The 15591-nt window shown below is 47.0% G+C and overlaps 2 protein-coding genes across 2 annotated transcripts; one reads left to right on the top strand and one right to left on the bottom strand.

Moving 5' to 3' along the window:
* Positions 1-7593: 7593 nt before the first annotated feature.
* DPM1 (dolichyl-phosphate mannosyltransferase subunit 1, catalytic) lies at positions 7594-12246 on the bottom strand. Its single transcript, XM_027751881.2, has 9 exons — positions 12125-12246; positions 11387-11486; positions 11199-11232; positions 10512-10588; positions 10370-10395; positions 9959-10054; positions 9045-9113; positions 8637-8751; positions 7594-7977 (listed from the first exon to the last, which is right to left on the bottom strand). Exons 1-9 carry the CDS (start codon positions 12229-12231, stop codon positions 7873-7875), a joined length of 729 nt encoding a protein of 242 aa, XP_027607682.1. The 5' UTR covers positions 12232-12246; the 3' UTR covers positions 7594-7872.
* Positions 12247-12308: 62 nt separating this feature from the next.
* On the top strand, positions 12309-14804 carry MOCS3 (molybdenum cofactor synthesis 3). The gene has a single exon (XM_027751899.2). The coding sequence runs from the start codon at positions 12309-12311 to the stop codon at positions 13875-13877; it is 1569 nt and encodes a 522-aa protein (XP_027607700.2). The 3' UTR covers positions 13878-14804.
* The last annotated feature ends 787 nt before the right edge of the window (positions 14805-15591 follow it).

The raw sequence follows: 15591 nt of genomic DNA on the forward strand, positions 1-15591 counted from the left end.
GGGCGGCAGGCGGGGGCAGCGCCCGGGCCCCTCAGACAATACAGCCGGGTCCCGCTGCCCACAGCTGCCCGGGCCAAGATGGCGGCCGAGAAAGAGCGGAAGTGACGCCAGCCCCTCATTAGCATACGGGACTCATTGTCCGGCGGGAGGGGAGGGGGCCGCGCCCCGGGGGGGGCGGGGGAGCCCCGGGGGTCCCGATGGTCCGGTCCCGCCGCGCCCGCCCCACCGGGCGTTGACACGGCCCCGCCGCGGGGGGGCCCCCGCGGGGCGCGGCAGGGCGGCTGCGGCCATGGCGGCGGCGGCGGCGGCGGCGGGATCTACCCCGGCCCCGCTAGGAGGCGCCGCGCCCTGCGGCTGGTCCGGCGCGGGGATCCCTCCGCCGCGCCCCCGGCCGGGACTACTTCCCGTCCTGAGGGGCCGCCGCCGCCGGGGCGGGGGCGCGAGCGGCGCGGGGCACGTGACCGCGGGGGGGGGCGCGCACGTGACCGCGGGGCGGCCCCGGGAGCGCGCGCGGGCCTCGTGCGGCGGCGGCGGCGCCTCTGGGACCGCGCCCGCCCCGCCCCCGCCCCGGGCACCGACCCGGCCCGGCCCGGGGGACAGACCCTGCTCCCCGCACCGCACCCCGCACCGCCCGCACCGCCCGCACCGGTGCTCCCGCCACTCCCGCCCGGCCCTCGCACCGGCCTCGAGGCGGCCCCGCGCCCGCCGTGCCCGCCCAGCGGAGGCGGTGAGGATGGTGAGGGGACCGGACCATCTCTGAGGGAGCTGGGGCTGTGCAGCCTCGAGGGGAGACACTGAGGGGGGACCCCATCCATGTGTGTCAGGGTCTGCAGGGAGGGGGCAGAGCATGGACCAGGCTCTGCTCGGGGGGCCCAGCAATGGGACACGAGGGACGGGCAGGAACTGATGCCCAGGAAGTTCCACCTGGACATGAGAAAGGATTTCTTCCCTGTGCAGTGACCGAGCACTGAACAGAGACCAGAGAGGGTGTGGAGTCTCCTCACTGGGGATGTTCCAGAACCATCTGGACACAATCCTGTGCCATGTGCTCTGGGATGGCCCTGCTGGAGCAGGACGTGGGACCAGGTGACCCCTGTGGGCCCTTCCAGCCTGACCCATCACAGGAGGGCCAGGGCTGTACCGGGGAGGCCCCAGGCCGGGCTCAGCCCGAGGGAGGGAAGGAGGTGTCGGGTGAGTGGCACCCATTGCCAAATGTGCCCTGGAGTGTGATGGGATTGGTCAGGGAATCCGGAGAGGCGTCAGAGGACATGTGTGATTTACACACTGCCAATCTCAGAAATCCAAATTCTCCCATGTTTTGGGCTAACTTCCTGAAGCCAAGGCAGCACCCAAAAGGCGTGTGTGTCATGTTCCTGTGGGCCCTGTGCACACGTGCTCACACACACCTGTGCAGAGACACTGGACTTCACTTTTTAGAGCAGGAACATCTGGATCAGGACAAGACCCCACATGTAATTCTTCCTTGTGGAAGACCTATCTGCTCAAGACCTCTTCAACAATTGAAGCCGAGTTCTAATAGCACAGTAAAAACCCTTCAGAAGTGAAAGGGAACGATGGTTTTTGATACTTCAGAAAGACACGAGCACTTGGAGGATAAAGTAAAGTGTAATCCTTCCATCCTCAGCTTTCAAACCCTTTCTTGTTCAGTGACACACTCGAGTTCAGCCTTACAATGCTAGAAAGGAAAGTCCACGTGTTTGAAGCATTACCTGAAGTGCAGAAGCAGAGAAAACTTGTCACCAATTACTGAGACTTCGTATAACTCAAGGATCTCCTGTGTCTTCAAGTGGCTGATGTCCTGGCAGTGTGTACACGCTGTTTATCACAGTTCACTTAAATAGCTTTTATGAAGAATTTAATGACATGTTGTTGTGTCTGGGAGGCTGCTTTGACACTTCCTCGTTCGGTGGGATGTAGAAATCCACTGCTTGTCACTGTCTGCAAGTGACACCATGGTTTCACTGGATGCTTCCATGGCATCTTCTCATCGGTGGATATAAGAGTCAGTAAGTCACTGAAGGAGTCTTTGTTCTACGTGGAAATGTAAATAAAAAAGTGGAAATACACAAAACTTACCTGCAAAACCAAAGCTGGTGCTCTGACATTAAAAGGGCTCCTGGAACTGAGGTACTTCCAGAGTTCCTCTGCAACACATGTGAAGTACGTCTGGAGGAAGGAAAGCAAAGAAAGGTGGTTTGTTTTTCTGTGGCAACATCATTTTGCCTTCCAAGAGTGGATACTTTTTCTTTGATGGCTTCAATGTTGGAAAACATTTCTGAAACCTCGTTAAGTCAGGACTGTGTTCAGAAACTCTCAACTTCATGGCTGCTTGAGCCAGTCTGCGCCAGCCTAAAGCACACAACCCCAAATTTAAGCACCTTCCTATTTCAACACTCTTTTATTTATGCTTTACCAGTGACCACTCTGGAGCCATCACTTAAAGCAAAGAAAATACAACAACTCCAGAAAAACAATCCACAGACTTTCTAATCTGAGGGTTGAATTTGAGAAAACAGGAGTGTCTGAAGGTTGGAGGAACTGAGTGTAGAGGAACATCATAATGCAATTGGAAGTAGAAATTATATTTGATACATATTTAAGGGAATGAACACAACATGAAGATCTGTGCAAAGGATACAATAGCACAAGCACAAACAATAGGAGTCCAGGCAGGAGAACTTTCTCCTTTTTTCTCCTGTGTGTGCAGAGTGAGGTGAACAAAATGAAGCAAAAGTTGATAGTAATAGTTTTAATATACTTTTTATGTCACAGAAGTGGGTATTGTTTCTCACACCAGAAAAATCAGTAAAATCACAGCACTGTAGGAGACTAAACACTCACACCAGAGGGGAGACAATTAGCACTCCCAAGTTGAATAGGTTTAATTGCATTTGTGGTGGTGATTCAGGGCAGAATTGTGCTAGTTTAGGAGCAGTATTATGCTTATTTTTTATTCAAATACAAAATAATTAAGGCAACTCTTGATGGCTTTACACATAATTAATTATATAATAAATACAAGTAAGTTAATCAGCATTAAGATCACTGGCCTCACAATGCTCTTTAAGACCCACTAAGCCACCCACCTTCTGAGCTGTGGCACTTCATCATCTGTCAGCATTCTCCAACCTTCTTCCATGAAGTTGGCTTTGGGAAAAGTCACAAGGAAGGAACCAAATTTAATCTGTATCAGGATAAAAGTAGGGAAGAACAATTCCTCGACAGAGTGTACCCTCCTTTTCTACTTGTTTTTTCAAAGGATACTCCTATTGAGCATGTCTGTGATTAGAGATGCTTAGGATAGATTTGCTTAGTTGGTTGGGATAACTTGAAAGCCCTTTAGTCAGACCAATAGGAAATTTATCTGTCATAAGTAGCAACTTAATTTCTCTTGGAAGCTGGTCAGTCAAGTATTCTCTCATTTGGGGGAGATGTGACAAACTACACTTCTGTGGATACCTTACAAGTTGTCAGTGCTTTCAGAAGCACTGCATTCAGGTAGGATTTACTGCATGAGAGACACTGATTAGAACTAAAACATTAGAACTTCAGTCTTTCTGTCATTGATCACTTCCAAGCAGCTTGTCTTTTCCATGTCCCCTGCACTATACAGTAAGAAATGTCATTATTTTGACAGGATCCACCCATCAGAAGTGCTGCCATGTGCCTTCTTTGCAAGGCAGGCAGGATGGATCCTGGGCTAGAAGTGGGAGCTCTCCAGACACGCTGCAGTCACGACATGAGCTTCACATGTACTGAGTAAATCTGGTTGATTCCTTCCTGGGGATCCCCCAGCACAGACGTAGTGGGACAAAAGAGCCTAAAGCATTCCCAGGGACTGCAGGAGCTCAGTCAACATCTTTCCTGCTCTGGAGCAAAAGCACAAGCATCCTTTAGTGCTCAGATCTTCCCCTTCCTGAGAGCACAGTATTTGAGGAGCTGTGTTAGAGAACCACCCTCAGCTTCCCAGGAAACAAGTTCTCGGCTGTGGTTTTGTCTGGGTTCACCTGCTGGGGTGTGACATGTTTGCAAAAAGTCAGAACAGGAAAGAAGCCAAACACAAGGTGGTGAAGGTGGTGTTTATTTATTATGATGCACCTTTGGTACCAGTTTGTTGAACAGTCAGTGCAACTACCCTTGCAGGGATAACACTCTGTTTTATGCTCTTTGCCCTCTGCTGCTTTGTTGAAATCCCTCTCTCGGGCTGAGTTTTCAGATCTAATTTTGGATTAAAAGCTGCAATTTGGTCTTCTCTCTCCAGTTTCAATGTATTTCCTCCTGAACAGTAACAATCACAGTCTGTAAGAAAGTTACAAATTGCCACAAGGTCTGGAGAAATAAGATAAAATGTGGCAGGAACAGAGGAAGAGATGATGCTCATAAAGTTTCTGTGCTTTGCCAGTAGTTTCCTTGTTTACTCGTGTCTTCTGCAGCATGAAGTGGAGGTAATGTCATAAACAATGAAAAGTTTGGTAAGGATTCCTCTCCTCTGCACATCCCCTGTTCCTGCTGCTCCCAATATTACCATTTGCCTGCAGCTCTGGAATGCCAGCCCCTGAAATCTGTTGCTGAAGTCACCCATGTATTGAACTGAGCAGGCAATCTGTCATTTCATTCCTTTGTGCCAAGATTTCAATCCATGCTTATGCTTGGAATCCTGATAGACCCTTAAGTAAATATTATTGATTAGTCATCGTTATTTTTTACTGTTGATATGCAGAAGGTTGTGGAACCTTGCGGTTGGATTTCTACACAGTCCACTGGAAAATATGTTTGATTATTGTGTTTGTTTTGGCAGCTGGGTACATCCTTATTGCAGGCTGAGATTAGAGCCTCATAAAGATTTCACAGACAACCCAAAGCAAAACAGAAGCCAGCTCCTTCCAACCTCAGATCAGACAAACCCTCACCCAAACAGGCAGGGATCTTGCTTTGGTCCTGGTTTCACATTCTCTTGGGCACATTAAGCTTGGGTGTCTGAAGTGATTTTGTCCCAGCTTCGGGATCCCAATGGTCTGGGTCAGAGGGATTGAAACTGCTTGGCCTTGTGAATCACAGACCTAAATCTGCTCAGGGAAAACTGAAATGTGAGTTACCTTCTTCCCCCCTTTTAAACATGCCCAACCAAATATATCCATGATATACACTGATTTGAGCCAGGAAGCAATTAAAGCTCCTGTTCTTGCCAAATGATTGAGTGCTTGCAGACACAGATTCCTGAGAAAGTATAACAGAGAAAGTGCATTAGCAAAGTATTTGTGCCTTCATAGGAAATGAATATGGATGTAATTAAGAAAAGCTGATTTATGTAGAACTGTAAAACCAGGGACATAAAATGAAAAATTCTCTGTAAATGTCAAGTCAGTGTTTCGTGGTGGCCAAAACAAGGCAAGTGGAGAATTGCAATGGTATTAAGAAAGGAACTGAGAATTAAAATGCCACTTTATAAATCCCTAGTACATGAATATTTAAGACATTGTATGGAGTTCTAAGCACCTGAACTCTAAAGATCATAGAACTGCTGTTCTACTACAGTCTGCTAGTAACACTTGGAGAATGGCAAGTGTAGTGTGGCTTCTCTGGGGACATGAAAAAGGCAAGACTGAGTATGATGAGAGGATAAGCAGGGTCTGTAAAGTAATAGGAAAGGGAAAATGGGAACAAGAATAGGGAACATAGAATCACAGAATGGTTTGGGTTGGAAGCAACCTAAAGTTCATTTAATCCCACGCCCCGCCATGGGCAGGGACACCTTCCACTAGCCCAGGTTGCTCCAAGCCCCGTCCAACCTGGCCTTGGACACTTCCAGGGATGGGGCAGCCACAGCTTCTCTGGGCAACCTGTGCCAGGGCCTCCCCACCCTCACAGCCAAGAGTTCCTTCCCAATATCCCATCTAACCTGCCCTCTGGCAGTGGGAAGCCATTCCCCTTTTCCTATCACTGTGTGCCCTTGTCCCCAGTCCCTCTCCAGCTCTCTCAGAGCCCCTTTAGGCCCTGGAAGGGGCTCTCAGGTCTCCCTGGATCCTTCTCTTCTCCAGGTGAACCCCCCCAGCTCTCCCAGCCTGGCTCCAGAGCAGAGGGACTCCAGCCCTTGGAGCATCTCCATGGCCTCCTCTGGACTCGCTCCAGCAGCTCCACGTCCTTCTGCTGTTGTTCCCCAATTTGCATTCTAGCAAATGATCAGCATTTCGTAAATTTAAATTAACATCTAAACCCTCACTATTTAGTCATTAAAAACTTTGTACCTGTTTTCAACTTAAAATATTGGGGCTTGCCATGAAACCTCCAAACGAAACATAAATAGATGAAACCTTATTGGAGATTCAGTGCCCCTGTGGACCCAGAGACATAACTCTGCACATATTATTAGATCTGATTAGCCTGCACCAAATTAAATTATATATATTTGGAAAAATTACAGGCAAATGTCACAAAATGTACAGTTCAGTCACTGTGATCCAGTTACATGAAGATTCGAAAACTTACAGCTACATTTTTTGTTATTTATTATTTTTAAGCGAATGAAATATGAAACATTTGCTCTGAATAGTCAGAAAAGGAGAAACTGAATCTGTACAATTCCACTAAAGAACAAAGGAAGAGCTCTAAAGCAGCCCACTAGGAAATAATCTTTGTTTAAAAGTTTTACTTATTTTTATCAATGTGATAAAAGACTATCTGAAAATATGAATTTATCATTTATCTACAGACTTTCTAAATTTATTTTTCAAATAGTAACAACTGTATCTGATGTGCTAAAGGAATGCAGACAAACACAAGCCAAATAGGCAGCATTTTCAAGACATTTGTCGCTTCTCCTCTCCTACCATTAATTTTCTGATACAGGTACCCACAGAAAAATCCTCCCCTGCCCCCAACAAAAGGACTTCATTTTTCATATCTATAAAGCCATTATCAGAATAATGTCACCCTCCTCCCCAATGCACATTTGATTGCAAGGGCTTTGGAATTTCTGAGTTCTGGCTCTATCAAACCATGAAAAAAACTAGTATTGCTCCATTTGTGTTTCCTTCCACAGGATCTGGAGCAAATACAGACTTTAGATTGCAATTTGTTATTTGACAAAAGAAAAAAAAATCTCAAATATCTTCAGTGTGGTGAACTGGGTCTTCTGCTACCCTGAACTTTGTGAGGTGCCAGGCTCCTGTTGTACAGACTCCAAAACTATTTAGTTTCTAAAGGAGGTAAGAAAAGGGACTCATCTCCTTCTGGACCAACACACAGAATACAAAATTATTCCACATACAATTCTCTTTCTTATCCAAAGAATATTCCTTCCTTCCCGTCTAGGAACAAATCACTGTACTCTGTATTAACTCTTAAACTACACCAGGTGTTATCAGATCTGCAGAAACATGTAGCTGCTTTAAGACGTGCTGAGGAAAGAAAGGACACTAATTTAAAGGACATTCATTTAAATTAATATCTACAAACCACAGAACAAAGATAAGAAATTCCATTGGGTTGTTTTTTTTCCTGTCCTTGCTTGTCTTTATTTCAGAATCCTCATTAGCTTCTGCTGAATAATGATTCATTTCCAAATGCAAAGGATCATTGAGCTTTGTGTTCTTTATTAAGACTTCGTTGTTTTTACAAAAATAGAAAATCATTAGCCTTTATTAGTTTTTAGTTTAACGTACAGTTGATTTCTTTTGGAAGGAGCATTCTGGGAGACAGTGGATTTAGTTTACTGCTGGTGGTTTGTTTAATTGGTAGCTTATAGCAGGTCTTCTGGTCACCAACAGATTATCAAGCTTCTGCTGTTATATAATAAAAACTACACAGATGTCAGAAAATGTTTGACTAAAAAAGTGAATTTAGGACAAACCATCACGTTGTGGCAAACAAGGTCAAGAGCCCCTTTAGGAAGGAGACTATTTCATTGCCTCCCAGTTTGGATTCTCCATAGACACGGTCCACAAATGAAATAGGAACCTGTTGAAACAAACAGAACTATTTTTAAGGTTCAAAACCTAAATAATCAGAGATTCTCTAGACAAAAGAATGGCCTTTGAACTACAGCATTTTCAGACATGGGAACAAGGCAAGCACCAGACTGGCTTCCTTCGTGTCAGTTCTTCCCAGTGGCTGAGGAGCATGAAATTATTTGGCTTATCACCTTTAGAGATGATCCCAAGGCATTACTCGGTGGCTGGGTGGTAGGTAGTCAGAACAGCCTCAGTGTTTTAAGCCTGAGGGCTTAAAATCAACCTCCAGCACTTTCCTTGTTAATTCAGTACCTTTGAGTCAGTGCCCCAGGAAGCACAAATCTCCCACCACCATGGAACAGCTCAGCCTCACCCCTGGCTGGGAGATGACTTCTGAATATGAAGAACTTTGTAAAATTGTCTACAGCTAAAGGAGTGGCAACAGGAAGAGGGAGGGATCTCAGAATCTTATCAGCCAGGGGAATAAGGAACTGGAAATTCAGATCCGGTATTCACCTGGCGAAGTTGGAAAAGTAGAGTTCTACACATGTAATTTCTTTATATTACTTTGAAAATCTTGGCTGCTTCTTGGGAGCACACGAAATTCAGTAATCTGTGTGTCCCTTTACACAAAAGCACAAGATCCCTATCAAACTTGTCCTGTACCTCTCCAATGGTGTATCCCAACTGCCTGGCCCGAACAATCATCTCCATCTGGAAGACGTAGCCTTTAGAAACACATTTCTCCATGAGTTTCTGTAAGACTTCTTTTCTGTACAACCTGTAAACAGTTACAAAGAAAATGAAACCTGAAGCACAATTTTCTGAAATTTGGAAATCAAGGCAGTGTGTGGGAATCTCAACTGCAATCCCTCACTCATCTCATTACTATTTATAAAATCTTTAACAAAGCCATAGGAGCAGCAGTTCTTGCAATCTAGTCCACTATTTCTTCCACCTTTCCCAAACAGATTTCACAGCCCTCAGTAAAGAAGGGCTGTTCTTATTCCAGTTCCTTGTTCAGCAATTTCTTAATTTCCAATGAACTTTATTAATTGCAAACCAGAGCCATACCTGAAACTCCCTGTGAGGTCTGATGCTCCTGGTCTCAGCAAAACCTGAGTCAGAAAATTGGCACCACGGCTGGGAAAGAAAATGTGAATGTCAGAGTTGCCCAGCACACAATTCCCAAAGATCAAGTAGAATTTCTAAAAAATAAGTACGTATCATCCCCCCTCCCAAAACCCAACAAAACTTTTATTGCTTCCTATGAAAAAAATTTAGATTTCTAGTGTGTTTTCATTGCTAGATTTGATTAATAAATTATAGAATCTTGAAATCAAACACCCAACGTTTTGTTTTTCAAAAGCAGATAATTAGTAGATTACTGAACTTCTCTATGAAGAAAAAAACAAGGATTTTTAGAAATTAGGTTTATAACCTGGTTCTTTATGGAAGAACTGTCTACACATACAATTAAAAGAAATGAATGTGACAACCATCAAAGCAGCACTTTTCTTCTGACTGACACACACTGTAAGTAGGGAATAAAAATGCTTCCTGGACAAATGTGAGACTTGGATACGGAAAACCACCAGAGTGTCACCAGAGGAGTTTAGCAAGGGATTCACTGCTTAGGGGAAGGACCATTACAGCCACCCAAATGTGTATTTTAAACTTGACAAAAGTGTCACAATGTCAGCTCACTCTCTGGATGACAGAACTGGGGCTGTCCCAACGATGCAAATCTGCCCACTGCTCCAACCCATTTCTCAAGCCCAGCCACGTCATTTCATCCTTTCCTGGTGGATTTGAACCACACAATTTGCCAGTGGTGCACACCTGTAGTATTTAATGTGATTTTGCAGTTCTCAGCAGGTACAGCAGTTCTGCTGACTAAAGACTCAGTTCAGCTCACGCGGATGGAGTGTTTGTAATTATTGTTTATAAACAACAATTTTAACTGTAAATATCTGAAAAATACCAACCTGATTAATTTTCTTCTCAAATCCCAGCCATGTACCCCTCCATTTCCTTTATATCTTGTTCCAGATACGATATCAAAGTTGCCTTCTTTCTGCTTTCTATAAACAATTGGTTTTATCAGGAAAACAGGAGGAATATTTCAAAGTACAAATTTCAAAGTAAGAACAATCACTCTTTTAGTACAAAATGTGAAGTTTACAAACTTTTAAATAAGTAAGTAGAGAAGAGAGGAAAGCAGTAATTAGGGTGGTTATAAGCATTATTTAGATACTTGTTAATTGTTTTCTTAAAAAGAGCTACTTCAGGGAATCTTATAATTACCTTTTACCCACTATGGCTCAGAATTTCACACAGGAGTTCATAAATAATTTATAAAGATCAACTTGCATTTTCATACTACAATTGGCACCTACCTGAGAAACTCTGGAATAAATTTGGGCTGAAATAGAAGGAAAACAGATCAGAAAAGACAAAAGGGTGGGGGTAAAATAAAACCAACCAATGAAAGTTTAATTCTAACAGACTAAGTCCATGGTACATGAAATACAGACTTACATGGTGAGAGAGGTCAGCATCCATAATGACAATGAAATTCCCAGTGGCATGCTTCATTCCATGAATGTAAGCAGTGCCTGGTGAAAACAGCACAGAAATATTTCCCTCACTACTTTAACATGTGCAATCTTCCAGCCATGTGCAGTCTTCCCTTCATTTTCTAAAATCTCCGCTAGAAAACAATCAAGTAAAAGCCCCTAAATTATTTTAAATAACATGTTAGTGGATAAACATTAAAATTCTTATTCCTTTTCCCGATGATTTCAGCCCTGGATTTTATAAACATAAACACTGGCAAGTCCCACTGCACCAGAAATGCACAAAGAAACTTGACTGCAGAAGTGGGTCACTATCTGCAATCTCATTTACAAAAGCACTACAGGCACTAAAACTACAATAGGACTCGGGCTCCAAATATCACTGACAGTTCAAACCCTCATTCTGCGCTCAGGGAATGAGGCTGGGAGGGAAAGGGGCAGGTATGAAGTTGTGGGAAACATTTTATAAACACAACGGGATTTTTATGTGTACATTTTTAACCTTGTTTGCTTGCAAACAACTTGATGAAAACATACATTTCTGCTTTTGGGCTTTACTGTGACCTTTTTCTGGACCTTTATGCACTAGATCAATCAAAGTACACAGCAAAGTTTTTATATTACTAAATTAGAGTTAATAAGGACTTACCCAGGCCCAGCTTTCTTGGTCTGGGTCTCAGAAGCTGCAGAAAATATAAAAGACACATATATTACTTGAAGTACAGTTTTTAATTCATTTTAGTGACACCTTAAAAGTTGCTGTTTTCAAGGTATAAAAATATTTTAAAGTTTACTTTTCATTTTTAGGGAAAAAAAATTACAGAAGACGCAACTCACAATTTTATCTGATCCGTATATTTTTTCCAATTGCTCAGCGATTTCCTGTGTCCCATCTGGGCTTCCGTCATCAATGATGATAATTTCAAAATCGATTCCACTGAAATGAGAATTATTTTTCAATGAACAAATGGAAAACCCCGTTTCCCTCCCTAAATCCCTGTGAAGGGCGGGAAGCTGAGAACCAGAGCAGTGATTTTGTGGGGTCAGAGCCGCGCTGTGGGTGGGTCGGGCTCTGCTCCCAAGGCAGGAGGTACAGGACAAGAGGGAACAGCCTCATGCTGCGCCAGGGGAGGTTCAGGTTGGACATCAGGAGGAATTCCTTCATGGAGAGGGTGATCAGGCATTGGAAGGGGCTGCCCAGGGAGGTGCTGGAGTGCCCATCCCTGGAGGTGTCCAAGGAACCACTGGACGTGGCACTCAGTGCTCTGGGCTGGGGGACAAGGTGGGGATCGGGCACAGCCTGGAATCGATGGTCTGGGAGGGCTTTTCCAACCTCAATGATTCTGGAATTCTGCAATTCTGAAGTTCACTCCGGGTTCGGACGATGTTCCTGCCCTCCGGACCTGTGCCGTCCCCGTGTCGGTGTCACGGCCGGTGACCTACAGACACCGCCGGCCCTACAGACACCGCCGGCCCTACAGACACCGCCGGCCCTACAGACACCGCCGGCCCTGCTCACCCCGCCCGCCGCCACACCGGGGGTGCAGCCCGGCCCCGCTGCCCGCCAGCCCGTACCTGTCTCGGAAGGTGCGCACCAGCAACCAGACGACGAGCGGCAGGTTGTCCCGCTCGTTGTATGTGGGCAGCAGCACCGACAGGCGCTCGGGGCGCGGCGCCGCCATGTCGGCAGTGACGCGGGGCCCGGCGGAAGCGCCGCCGCGCCGGGCGGGGCGGGGCGGGAGGAGGAAGCGGCGCGGCCATGGCGGGCGCGGGGGCGGCGCGGCTGCGGGCCGAGATCCGCCGGCGGGAGCGGGAGCTGCGCGGGCTGCGGGACCGCCTGCAGGCTGAGCTGGCGCGGGGGGACACCGCCGAGCAGCAGCAGGACGAGGAGGAGGAGGATGGAGCCCGCGGGCCGCGGGAGCGGCTGGCGGCCGAGGTGTCTCTGGGGGATGCCGAGCAGGAGGAGGATGGAGACCGCGGGCTGCGGGACCTGCTGGCGCGGGGGGACGCGGGCAGCGCCGAGGACGATGATGGTGATGATGATGCGGAGGGGGTGATGATGAGCGGCGCCTTCCCTGCCGAGCTGCCCCCGCTGCCGCCCCGCGCGGCGCTGAGCGCGGCCGAGATCGCGCGGTACAGCCGGCAGCTGCTGCTGCCCGAGCTCGGCGTGCGCGGCCAGCTGCGCCTGGCGCGGAGCGCCGTGCTCGTGGTGGGCTGCGGCGGGCTCGGCTGTCCCCTGGCGCAGTACCTGGCCGCGGCGGGCGTGGGCCGCCTGGGGCTGCTGGACCACGACGTGGTGGAGACCAGCAACCTGCACCGGCAGGTGCTGCACGGGGAGGCGCGGCGGGGCCGGCCCAAGGCGGCCTCGGCGGCCGCGGCGCTGCGGCGGCTGAACTCGGCGGTGCAGTACGTGCCCTACTGCGGGGCGCTGAGCCCGCGCTCCGCGCTGCGCCTCGTGCGGCAGTACGACATTGTCGCCGACTGCTCCGACAACGCGCCCACGCGGTACCTGGTGAACGACGCGTGTGTGCTGGCGGGGAAACCGCTGGTGTCCGGCAGCGCCCTGCGCCTCGAGGGGCAGCTCGTCGTGTACAACTACCGCGGGGGGCCCTGCTACCGGTGCCTGTTCCCCGAGCCGCCCCCGCCCCACACCGTGACCAGCTGCGCCGACGGGGGCGTGCTGGGGGTCGTGCCCGGCATCATCGGCTGCATCCAGGCCCTGGAAGTGCTCAAGATCGCCTCGGGAATGGGCTCCTCCTTCAACCAGTTCATGCTCGTGTTCGACGCCCTCGAAGGGAGGTTTCGCAACATCAGGCTGAGACCAAAGAAACCAGACTGTGCCGTGTGCGGGGCCAACCCCACCGTCACCTGCCTGCAGGATTACGAGGCGTTCTGTGGGTCTTCTGCCACCGACAAGTGTAGGACTCTACATCTGCTGCCCAGCAAGGACAGGATCTCGGTAGAGCAGTACAAGAAGGTGCTGGATGACAAAGTCCCTCACGTGCTGCTGGACGTCCGGCCGCGGGTGGAGGTGGATATCTGCCGCCTGGAACACGCCGTCCACATCCCGCTGAGCAAACTGGAAGAGAAGGATGAAGAACAGCTGGAGTACTTAGAAAAAAGAATTCGCGAAGAAAAGCAGAGAACTAACGACCAAGCATCTCTTCCTGTATATGTTGTTTGCAAATTGGGAAATGATTCCCAGAAGGCTGTAAAAATCCTGCAGGAGCTACCTGCCAAAGAATCTGGTTCTCTGTTAGCAAAGGATATTAAAGGGGGGCTCATGGCTTGGGCCACTAAAATTGATCCAACATTCCCTCAGTATTAGAAATTTATGGGGAAAAAACCACGTTTTCCTAGTAGGTTCCATAGGTTTTCATCCTCTTTGTGTAATGACTATATTTCATGTTAAAAACAGAAATACCATGTTGCTTATGTTACTTTTTTTTCCAAAAACACTATGTATTTTTCTAGGTGTCTGATTATTTTTATAAAGATGTGAATCTGTCCATGGGAATGGAAGAGAAATGTGTTTCTTGGTTATGATTTAATAGTAAAGACTTGGTATAACCACTGAATTGTGCATGTAATGATTGAGAATGGCTCCTAATTACTAATTGTAACCTGAAAATGCCAAAGCTTAGGGATCATGTTTTTACTCAATCTCCAAAATCCTTTAGAGATGGAAACAGTGCATGAAGCAATTTAAAAAAAATAACTGTTAATCTCTAGCTGATCTGTAGCAGCACTAATCTGTCACAGGGAATTGCCAAGGCAGCACTGATGAGACCATTGTGGTCAACAACTTTTAGTTCTCTCTAGGAAACTTGTGTATTTATGGCAGAGAACAGCACCTACAGCAAGGGGGTTCTGCTAAGAACTTCCAGAGCCAGCCATCCGCACTTGTGGGCCGACAAAAAAGTGGATTCTCCAATTTGAATAGAGAAACTGAGATTGACTGTTAATAAGATGTAAGTCTGACCCCAGAAAGTTTGTAAAACAGACGGAAAATGCTTTTGTCAGTGCTTAGATTTCAGAGGCTGAGAGATAAGGGGTGGGAGAGGAGAAGAAAATATACATATTTAATCCTCCCTCCTGCAAGGACAAAGACCTATTTCTTAAGTTTTCTCTTTGTTTGGCAATTTTATGTCCGTGTTTATTTTATTGGCTTGCTGGCATGGAGAGCTCTGCACATCTGAGAAGTATTTGTAGTTGAACTGAATGAAAAGAAAGAGAAATAAATAGCTTCTCAACAGAGCTGCCTGAGGCCTCATCACTTCAGCATAGTAATTATCTCCTTATATTAATTAAGGTATGGATTTCTTTACTTCCCAAGGAAGAAAAAAACACCTGTCACGACTTAATCTTCACATCGTACTGGGGGAGAAAAAAAGAAAAAGAATAGTTCCATTATAATTAGTAGTTGAAAAGGTATATTTTAGTAAAGTAAATTTGAGAACAGCCACACTCCTGCTTTATTATAAGATACCATGGTTCTGGCAATGACAGTCTTGGATGTGAGTTTATGAACAAAGTTGTATCTCACAGTTTAGAGGACAATGAAAGTGTGGGAGGACATGACTTATAAACTAAGTTTTAGTGTTTGTGGATGTGCTTTTCAGGTGGACAGTGGAGGCTCAGCTCAGTCAGAATGTTTAGGTCCTGGTGGGTTCCTCTTGTGGGATTTGGAAACCAGAGGGACTTTGCTGTGATGTCAGGGAGAGACTGGCACACTAAAGGCAGCAGTAGCAGTAATTCTGAACCACCTACAGCAGGGAGTGTGTCACACCCCCATCTGCCCTGAAAAAGGGACTCCTTTCCAGTCATTCCAGCAAGGAGACTCCAAGGACCGGGAGAGAAGGGAAAGACTTGGATTCTAAATCTGAATATTTTCCTTTGTTACGACTTGTTTTGCCTGTGTGTTGTCCTGAAATGTTCTCTGCTGGTGTTCTCATCCCTTCTCAGGACTCATTAAACTATCAATGAAGCAGGAGTTGGACTCTGATCCTTGAGGGTCCCTTCCAACTCAGGATATTCTGTGA

Source organism: Pipra filicauda, unplaced genomic scaffold (genome assembly GCF_003945595.2).
Source record: "Pipra filicauda isolate LSUMZ 115617 unplaced genomic scaffold, ASM394559v2 scaffold275_size1018216_pilon, whole genome shotgun sequence".
Taxonomy (NCBI): domain Eukaryota; kingdom Metazoa; phylum Chordata; class Aves; order Passeriformes; family Pipridae; genus Pipra; species Pipra filicauda.